The sequence below is a fragment of the Xyrauchen texanus genome, chromosome 6, assembly GCF_025860055.1.
Source record: "Xyrauchen texanus isolate HMW12.3.18 chromosome 6, RBS_HiC_50CHRs, whole genome shotgun sequence".
In the NCBI taxonomy this organism is placed as follows: domain Eukaryota; kingdom Metazoa; phylum Chordata; class Actinopteri; order Cypriniformes; family Catostomidae; genus Xyrauchen; species Xyrauchen texanus.
The window spans coordinates 28851882-28862908 of record NC_068281.1 but is presented as its reverse complement, the minus strand read 5'-3'; the positions used below and the strand labels follow the sequence as shown (position 1 = coordinate 28862908).

The 11027-nt window shown below is 35.9% G+C and overlaps 1 protein-coding gene across 1 annotated transcript; it reads left to right on the top strand.

Moving 5' to 3' along the window:
• Nucleotides 1–845: 845 nt before the first annotated feature.
• On the top strand, nt 846–9606 carry LOC127644503 (paired mesoderm homeobox protein 1-like). The gene is made up of 4 exons (XM_052127687.1): nt 846–1548; nt 5175–5350; nt 5582–5763; nt 7416–9606. Exons 1-4 carry the CDS (start codon nt 1302–1304, stop codon nt 7546–7548), a joined length of 738 nt encoding a protein of 245 aa, XP_051983647.1. The 5' UTR covers nt 846–1301; the 3' UTR covers nt 7549–9606.
• The last annotated feature ends 1421 nt before the right edge of the window (nt 9607–11027 follow it).

Here is an 11027-nt window from a genome sequence, read left to right as displayed (position 1 = left end):
TGGCAGGAAGATTTCGATATGTGGCCGATTTATGGGCAGGGGGAAATAATAATAATATTATTAATAATAATAATAATAATAATAAAAGCAAAGCGTTGCGCTGGCAAAGGGCAGCGAGCTGGGCTTCGATGGAGAAACGGGATCTCAGGGAAAACTAATGATGAAGAAATATCTCCTCAATCCAAGCTCCTTAATTAAATGCATGGAAAGAACTAGAGAGGCACTGCACATCTGGATTCAATCTGCGCCCCTTTGATGGCATCAAGTGTTCTTTTCCAAGACCTATGAGGTTGACGGGGCAGCTTGGAGCCTGAACTCATGCCATTGCGACAGCTCGATCCCCTGTCGTGAGACCCTTTAAAAGCGCACGTAATTATCCATCATCCCCTGCAAACCCGTTCAAAAAAGAACAACATTTTAGTGTCAAAGTATGAGTATACTGACACCAGTGGAGAACGCATGATTCACACAGCCTACAAGAACTTTGCCAGTGTAACTCTCTCTATTTTAAGCTGTAATGCTAGACAAAACTTCTAAAAGACAACAATCCGTTTCTTCCAACTTGTCTTTAAGACACAAACGGCTTTTATGGCATTTATTAGACTAGTGATTTAAAGACAAAGCATAACATGAAATCAAAGAAATGGATGTTCAGTATTTATCCGCACCGAAAGAGTTTGTTCAATGACAGTTTCCCAAAATATGTGGCGCGTAATTATTCATTTGGGTGTTTTGGTGCATGGAGACGTGTGTGTTAGGGGTGTGGAAAATATATGTGAAACGTAACGTTGCCACGTAATGTGGGGTTACTTGTATTCCTATCATCCCTCCCCGGGGCTTTAAATGCTCATTTATTTTTGCTCTCAAGCTCCCCCATCAGTACCCGTGTGCGTCGTTTGAAGCACCGGAGAGAGGAGCTGATAGTGGCTTGTCCGACCTCCTACTATTGGGCGTAAATCTGTATCATCAAACATTTTTCACCAGCTTCCTCATTCCCTCATTTGAGATTTCGTCGGAATGAGAGGAGAAAGTCTCTGTTATAGATCCTGAGGGGAAGTCACCGGGTAAGGCGAATGGTTGGAAACTTTGGATTCCTTGTTTTGGAAATGTATATGGGTGATGCCATTTTCCACAAAGCCACATGACTGTCAAGTTAGAGAGCTGAAACCACGTTTGTTTGGATCCACACGGCACTAAGCTACGGATGTAGAACTCAAAATCGATCTTTTGCCGAGCATAGAGTGATTGTTTACGATCAAGTGTAAACTCATGTTGATTATACGGGGAGGGCATTTTGCGTCATGACTTCCAGCTATGCCCATGTAATGGACAGACAAGCCACGCTAACTAACCGACTGGAGAATCCGATTACCGCAAATCAGGATAATTTACAGGCTAAGAAGAACTTTTCCGTGAGCCACCTGTTAGATCTGGAGGAAGCGCGGGAGATGGTGGGAGCTCAAGCGGAGGAGAGCGCAGCAGAGGCGGGCAGAAGTATGCTGGAGTCTCCGGGTTTGACCAGCGGCAGCGACACGACACAGCAGGAGAGTAAGTGAATGAGCGCTACACAACCCCTTTTAATAGCTCGAAACATTAGTAGTTGATATTTCTTCTTCTTCCTTTTTCTTCTTTCCTTTTTTGGAGAACTGATTAGGCCTACAGCCAGATGTTAACTCAATAATATATTGTTAAAGTCCTAAATGAAAAATGTGAAAAGTAGCCTACTATAAGAAAATGGTCCCAAGTTTCACAGTTATAAATAATCACATTGCATAATAATCGATTTAAATTATTTGAAGAGAAACTAATAGTCAGTCTAACAATAGTGGGTTCGGGACCCCAAATAAGCAGGAAGTCAATCTCAGCCAAATATATGGAATCAGCTAACGTGATTTGCACCTTTGTGTACAGAATAATGTTATATTAGCAGATCTATAGCATGGCATCAGTGAATGTAGTCTGCTGTACACTCTTATGAGTAATTTAATAGGCATGCACACTTACACAGCATGCTGTGAATGCCTTATGCTTCATTCAGCAGCAACTAATAATTAATGGAATTCATTAATGTAAATATGTGTGTTGTGTAGAACTGTTGCCTTTCATTCGTGCCATTTATCAATATATTAAAGGCTGTCAAAATAATAATAATAACAGTATTTAAAAAACAACTAAATAAGATTTTAGGGTACTCTTTGAAAGACAACAGAAAAAAAAGAAACAACAATTTTGCACACTTTGTAGCCCAGTCAAGGCTGCCATGTCAGAATACCTATTTTATTTTATTTTATTTTTAATGTATTTAATATTTTCTTCTCAATAAAGCCAACAAGTGTGAACGTTCGGCTTTACAAATTGTAAATATAGATAGTTTTACTTCGTAAAATAATCTTTTTCTTCGATGAAAAATAAATCTGGTGTACATTTAAATTAGTCCAAAGTTGCATGAATGAATGACAAAGTCAGTAAAATAGGCACAAATATTATTTCAATAGTAAACAAAAATCAGAAAGTGTACTTTGAAGACAGAGCGTTTTGTCCGACAAAAAGCATAATTTTCTGCATAATGATTAAATTATTATCGTAAATAATTTCCAACTACGTGTAGGCCTAACTCTTAGTGATAGGTTACATATCCGAGCACATTTTCTTTGATAATAGCACCATTAGCAGCTATCTTGCGTGTATGTTTGGACGTCTTTTGATAAGCGTCCAATACAACTTAAAATCTGTAGCCTATATTTAAATCAACTGAGCCACGAAGGTTAAATTGAAATTCATTTGAAAAAGCAACTTATTAAACATAGTCAAGATATTTGCTGGGCGTAGGCTATAAACACAGCTATTGGCTACTGTATGCGCGTGCTTTTAGGCCTACTTGATATTGTTTTGTTGTGATTTTTTTTTCAATGTTATTAAACATTTTAGATCTTACATTTTATTATTTAGAGACAAATGACTTGTGCATAAATAACTGAGCAAAAGATACATTTCCTACAGGCCTAACTGCATTTTATTATAGCCGATATAATTCAGTTGATTTTCAATGTCACTGACCACTCAGCTGTCACAGATGTTCATGCTCTGGGTAGGGTACAACGGGACTAATGGCACACCTTATTTAAGGGCACAAAATGTATCATGTATACATGTATATCATGTATGTATCAGAATCAGCTTTATTGTCAAGTATGCTTACACATACAAGGAATTTGTCTCAGTGACAGGAACTTCCAGTTCACAACAATACAAAAACAATACAAAAACAGCAGCAAGACATAGATAATAATAAAAAATTATTATACTCATACGTACACACACATACATAGATGCACACATACACAGACATAGTGCAATTCTAATACAAATCTGTTATCAGTTATGTACAGTGCAATTTTATTTTGTTTTTATTTTAGAGGATTGAAATGGAAGAATATATATATATTGATGGAGCAACATCATTTGTGTAAAAAAATAAAAATGAATAATAACAGACAATTGTTGTGATTGTGGTCTTTTACCCCACACTTGGGTTAGTGATATTGTAAAGGTAGGGGAAATAGTTCTAGGGTTCGTAATAGTTCTATTTCACAACATGTCAAGTATTCTACAAGCAAATTAATCTCCATTGTGATTGAATCAGTTAATGTGTGCCCACTTTGAAAATGTTTCATAACACATCTATATAAAGCAATGCTTTTTGGGGTCTTTTGCCCCTGCATTTTACCCCAAATACTATCCATTCGCTTATTGGATAGCTATTGAAAAACTTTGATCACCTTGAACAAACCTGAAAATGATAAATAAATATTTTGTCTCAAAATATAAATGTGATAATTTCAGGGGTTCTCATTAGCTACATACATTTGCAACATTTAAAAAATTATTAAATATTTAATTAAATTACCTCAAAATCAAACTTTAGGCATTGCACGCAATGATCTTATGGATCAGGAAAAGGTTGCAGTGTATAGTGACAAACGGGTGTTTAGGAAAGTAATGTGGTAGTTTTTGTTACTATTTAGTGTTTCAGGAAAAATTGAAAGCAAATGTGCCTTTTACCCCAGGCGCCTTTAGCACGTCAATCCCTGTTGTGCCCTATTGATAACCTCTTCGTTCATCTTTGTTTTGGGTTTATGGCCTTGAAGAATTGGGGCAAATCAATTCGTCACTGCTGTATTTTATCCCTCTCTGGGAAATTTAATGGAGCGATTTAAGAACTGATTGATGTGTCCAAAGAGGAGTGTGTCTGCTTTTTTGTAAAGACAAAAAAAAGGCCAAGAAATTTTAAGATGGTACTGGCCTTTTACCACTGGATAATGCCAAATTAATTTTGTAGATGAAAATTGTGTCCCATTTGAAAGAAAAGAAAGAAAGAGAAAGAAAGAAAGAAAGAAAAGTTGTTCAATTACACGAGAGACCATGGGTACATTTAGTTTAATTTCATAGTCCAGTTTGGTTGAGGAATACACTTTAAAGCCTGCATGGTTGTATAGTACTAGATAGTTTTAAGTGGTGAATCTTTTTTCCATTTCTGTTAGCATATATAATTTATGTGGTATTATGCCAGTAAAACACAGGACTGGATGCCAGGCTGCATGATTCCCAAATGCACCAGTGACTTGAATATGTTTTGATAACATTTCCCTACCACTTTCATGTTAAATATGTCTTTGAGTAAATTATTTACTCTAAAAAGATGTTTTGTATTGACGACTAGAAAAGGTTATACATAGGTTTTATTTGACAAATACGCATGTGTGGAAAAGTTTCAATTGGAGGAAATCTGCCCTTAATTTTGGACCAGTGCTTATACTAACACACTAAATAAACTTTTCTTGGTATACTGTTTTATTTGGAAAGAATCCCTACTATTTTAAGTGATCTGTCTGAAGAAATCTATATTCATTCTCCACTGCTCCTTTTCATTGTACCAGTCATCAATTGAATAGTTCTAAAGGTTTTGTAATCTGAAGTTGTTTAAAATACATTTATTTTTGCTGATTTTCAAACAGACTGATTACGTTTCGTTAGTTTGACTTTTATTCATTTTGTTTTCCACCTGTTAGGTTCTAAATTAGTTCAAACCTACTATTAGAAATAATGGGAATATTCATGACAAATACAAAAAATGTACTGTATGCATGTGTCTGTGTGTATGTGTGCCACCTCAGATGAGCAACTGAACTCAGAGGAAAAGAAAAAGCGAAAACAGAGACGGAATAGGACCACGTTCAACAGCAGCCAACTGCAGGCTCTAGAGAGAGTGTTTGAGAGGACACACTACCCTGACGCTTTTGTCAGGGAGGACTTAGCCCGTCGGGTCAATCTCACTGAAGCTCGGGTGCAGGTTAGTTCTTTTTCATATTGGCCTCAAATGGTCAATGGAATAAAACTGTGCTCAGTTTGGTCACATTATATGGATTCATTAGTTATAAAAGCAATGTAAAAGATGTGATGATCTCAGAGAGCATCTTTTCATTTAACCCTCTGAGCTGAAACTATGCAATACAATGCACATTGTAGCAAGTCTGCTCTTCACACTACAGTATATCAAACAGAATCCTTTGTGGTTTTACAGGTTTGGTTTCAAAATCGGCGGGCTAAGTTTCGCCGAAATGAACGTGCGATGCTGGCCAGTAAAAATGCCTCGTTGCTCAAGTCTTTCTCAGGAGAATTAACAGCTGCAGAGCAGCCAATCGTGCCACGACCCGCTCCCAGACCCAATGACTACCTGTCCTGGGGTAGCTCACCATCATACAGGTTAGATCTAATTGTTTTAGTCATAAATTCATGGGTTTAAGGTATTGTAAGTTGAGTTATCAATCTGTGTGATATATATATATATATATATATATATATATATATATATATATATATATATATATATATATATATATATATATATATATATATATATATATATATATATATACAGGGTTGGGAGGGTTACTTTTGAACACTACAGATTACAGAATACATGCTGTAAAATGTAATTTGTAATGTATTCCATTAGATTACTCAAGGTCAGTAATGCATTCTAAATTCTTTGGATTACTTCTTCAGCACTGGTAGATATTTTCACTTGTTTTGACTATAAAAACTCTCCCAGTACAGTAAGACAAAATACACATGTTAAAAATAAATTCTCTGGAAAACCTAAATATCTCATGCGGTGTTGTTTCTAAAACAAGATTAATCTAATTGTTCTTGTTTTAAGGAATTTTAGATATTTTTACAGGAAAACAATATGAAAATTATTATCAAGAATACGATTATTGCCCTAATATCAAAGGTCTTACTAGAAAAAAGAAATTATGATCCAATGTGAATTTTCTTGATAAAAAATCATGCCTGGTAACACATGCATGTAAAATGGCTAGAAATAGCATTTTAGCTTAGCGTAAAGTAATTTACACAAGATTTATTTCTATTTCTTCTGCTCCAAACTTACTTCAAATGTACTTCTCTGTCTGCTCGTATGAATGTAATACATCATAAGAAAGTGTTTCACGCTATTCAAATGCATTTTGATCGCATCATTTAAATGTATAAATGTTTTCATCTGAAAGGACTAAATATTAAATGAAACAAATGACAATAAAATGCAAAGTAATCTCTTCTGTAATCAAAATACTTTTTGAATGTAACTGTATTCTAATTACCAATTATTTAAATTGTAACTGTAGTGGAATACAGTTACTTTGTATATGAAATACGTAATACTATTACATGTATTCTGTTACTCCCCAACACTGTATATATATATATATATATATATATATCTCATAATGATAACAGTGGCACAAGATTTGTATCTGCATGCATTACAAATTGCCGAGGAATGCTGCTGTTTTGGTTGGTGTGTACATGGTTGTGCAGAAGTTATAGATATTATAAAAATTCTGTTATTTTCAACTGTTACATTCTGTTATTTAACAAAGACATTTGTTTTTGCTAAAAATGAACAGAAAACATGTTAACAGTTCATAACATATGCAAGCCTTGTAGGCAAGCAAGCACCACTGAGAACAAACGTTAAAAATGTGCAACTATAACACCATTTTAAAAGTATAACCATAACATCGAAACACTAAATGTGTTAGAAATTGGTACATAGAATACCTTGATAGCAAACAAAAATATTGGCTTCACATTTCTATTTGAAACATCTCAACCTGCTTTCCTGCTATGCTTCCATTGTAAATCTATTACTGTAAACATGTTTTCTGCTAGTTTTTTACAAACTAGGGAAGTCTTCATACATTTCTGTGGGTATCTGGAATTTTAATGAGAAACACATGCATTTTTCTTTGAGGTTGTCCTTGCATTTCAGATCTGAAATATTACAGTATTATTTGATATTATTGAAAAGAGTGCAATCTTCTCTTGACAACCTGACCCCTTCCTTACAGTGCCATGGCAACTTACTCTCCATCATGTGCTAACAACAACACAGCCCAGGGCATGAATATGGCCAACAGTATCGCCAACCTGAGACTGAAGGCCAAAGAATACAGCCTCAACCAGGTACCCACTGTCAACTGAAGTGGACAGCGGGGCTGTCATAGACTCTATAGCACATGTCAGAGAACAACTCCCAAAGTCCCAACAAAGGCTTGGTGTCGCTGGCCCTGTAGTATTGACATTATTGGTTTTTTCTGCCCTATTATATGTGTCTTTACTCTAATCCATCATCTCTCAAAGGAAAGGAAGCGAATAGAACTTCTCCAAATTACAGAGCTTTCCTAAAGCAATGATTTACACAATGCTGTTATGTTCTTGGCATGTGGGAAAATGACATGTGGGAAAATTCTGTTTTGGACAGCACAAAATGGAAACTTTCTCTGTTCACACTCACTGTGGCAGCATGAGTGTGGTCATCTTTTGGAAGAGGGTGGCTTACTGTAGATTTTCTCGAGACTGCTGGCCACCACATTTGATGACCACTGTGAAATTCAAATACGACAGTCTTGTGGACATCTGGGAGGTTTTTAGGATTTCCCCTTGATTCCTCTTTGGACTTCATGGCCATGCACTGAGGCCACAAAATTGAGATTTGGATATTTTGATTACTTGGAACTGGGTAAAAAATTAGCTCCATTATTAAAAAAAAAAACACAAAAAAACATTGTTTATAATAATGAGATGCACTGGTTATTTGTTCATTTTTGGCAAATACAGAAGTGTAGCCATGTTACATATACAATACAAGTCATTTTAAACTTTGACATTTCTACCATGAGTTTGGAGCCTAGTTTTGATTTTACCAATTTATATTGTCTAAATATATCTTAACATGTTATATTCCTTTGCAATAAAAATGTACTTGCAATGTAATAGCACTGCGTTCGCTGTTTCAGGTGTTGTAGCTCAAAATGTTCTCAAAAGTCTTAATAGCCTTGTCAGTCCCAGATGAACCCTTTTACATTTATGACAATAACTGCAAAAACTGACCACGCTTTTATGTTCAAGGAAGAGTTCACCCCAGAAATTTAAATTCTGACCTAATTTACTCAGCTTCATGTCATTCCAAACCTGTAAGACTTTCTTCTGCAGAACACAAAAGTAGTCCAGGGCCTCATTTCCCAATAACAATAATCTAAGCAGTTAATAGCATTTCCCAAAACTGCACTTAACATGAACGTGCGAGGGCACACTTTAAATGCTACATAAGAGAGTCACTGTCCATAAGACAGTGAATTATAGTGCTGCTCGCCATTGTAACTTTACAATAATTTGTAATTTACCTCACTAATATTTGTTTAAAAATATTTTCTTACATTTTCGACCTAATTATCTATATATTTCTACATTGTTTTACAATAATTTTGTGCAGAACGATCTATTTATTTTACACAATGTGCTTCCATAATCAGGTATATATAAATAAAACATGGGTATCCTGATATTAAAGTTTTAGCATAAAGTGTAGATATTTAAAGTGTAGGTGTTTAAATTGTATCAAGTGTAATTTCGCATTTGTCCTGCATGTGTCAGCATAAGTCTATTTGCTTACGATGCTCTTTGCGCTATACAGGTACTCCAGAGCAAAATCTACAAGCATTTTCAAGTACTACTTAAGTTACGATGCTATTGGGAAATGGGCCGCAAAACTAAGGTGAATCGTAAGATGGATTCAACGATCTACTTGCTTTTGGGAAACGAGGCCTAGTCCTGTTGGCTGAATCTAATACAATGGTGGAAGAGAGTGACTCAATTTAATACTTAATATTGCACCCAAGTGTCATTTAAAGTAGCTCATATTCCAAGTCTTCTGAAGGCATCCAATCCATTTGTATGATAAACAGACTGTTAAGTTGTCTTCCACTCTCGAATCAAACCATTGAAAAACTATGAAAAGAGCACTGAATCCAATATGGTGGTGATGATAAATTTCCTGCGTGTCTTGTGATTAAACGTCATAACATTGTGCAAGAGATGTCATTTTTGGGTGAACTATTACTTTAATGTGATGTGTGTAATGTTTGCAATGTTAAAATATATTCTCCTATCCCAGTGTATTATGCAAAGACAATTACAAGTTAGTCATTCATACGTTGACAATGTACAAGGCAAATGTAAACACTGTGGCTCTTTAGCACTAGTTTGGGTGCAATTATCTATTTATGCAGCAGACTGGGGTGGGGGTTGGGCGGGGGGGTTCTGGAAACAGGCATTCATTTTGCGTTTGGTGCTCTTGGGGAGATGGTGGCGCAGAAATTACACAATTCACATTTAAAGATATGCAAATGTGTTTGTATGCATAGATTGTATCATACTCTAGTTTGTTGTGTTGCTGGCAACAGTTGTAAGTAAAAGATATCAAGTCCATATTTCATGTGCAGAGGTACAGAGGAGGTCTTTTAGAGTAAAACTAGATGAAACATATACTCCCGCTATTGGCCAATTAAATTTACACCATTGCACAATAGGAAAAGAGGCAGATACAATTATTCATATTGAGAATCACTGAAACATAAGTTTTATGTTTTGTGGGCTTTTATAAAAATAAACTACACAGTTTTGATCTGAGGGCTTCCGTACAAAGGTTGCAACTCTTTTCCACTCTCTGTGTGAACACTTACAAAACTATAAAACAACTCTACATTGGGACTCCCGGGTGCTTTGTGAGAAACACTAGAAAGCCAAGGAGAAATTCCTGTGGCTCCTTTCCTCTGTCCTTGTTTTCACCCTCCTCCATTTCTTAGGATAAACAAAGAGAGAAAATGACTAAATGTTGCTAATCAAGCCAGTCAGTTACCGTGAGATCCAAACACATCCAGCTCTGATGTTCTTCCCCTGCCAGCTATCATCTCATTAAAGTGCTTGTGTATTTGCTTTGGATATGAAAACCTTTTAACAGTCGAAGAGAAAAATCAGCTGACAGGAGCACTCTGAAAAACAGCCTCTGCGTTTTACTACCTGATGATGGACTCTTTGGTGTTGCCTGTCGAACTTTGATTCCTTTAAGCAGTCTTCAGTGCCTGCGCTGTTAAATTTTTGTTGAACAGGAATGTTTACTTTCAAAACAGGCTGTTTATGGCACAGGAAACGCTCGTTTGAGTTTAAGTGGCCACGGGCTGTTTTAGAAAGGCTGACACTGGCTTGTTTATGTACCTGATGGCTCCCTTGGTCTGCTGATTACATGTGACCTCAGGTGACCTCAGAGACAGTCAATTGGAGGAAGGGGGCAAGCTGGTGAGTTGTTTTTCTTTTCATCTGTGTTTCAGTGCTGTAAAGAAATATGTTGGCTGTCATCACTGTAATGTAATTCTTTAAATACAGTGAAACAACTAATTGTATCTTGCTTAGTGGGATAAAATAAGATTACTGACTTTTGAAATCCGCAGATACTTGCTTTTGATGTTCTCTACTCATAATTATTTTATTTAACCTTGAATTTATAAGTTTGCCTCAAACTATTTTAAGCTAACTGGCCAGAGCAATCTAATACTGTTGATTGGGTTCCAGCCCTTGTCAGGTATGGAGCCAATTCAGTCAGATTGAGTGACTGTATACTTTAG

Bases quoted from the DNA above. Each gene is read 5' to 3' on its own strand.
- LOC127644503 (XM_052127687.1), top strand. From the start codon at position 1,302: ATGACTTCCAGCTATGCCCATGTAATGGACAGACAAGCCACGCTAACT. The intron at 1,549-5,174 runs GTAAGTGAATGA...GTGCCACCTCAG, and splicing joins CGACACGACACAGCAGGAGA to ATGAGCAACTGAACTCAGAG. The intron at 5,764-7,415 runs GTTAGATCTAAT...CCTTCCTTACAG, and splicing joins GGTAGCTCACCATCATACAG to TGCCATGGCAACTTACTCTC.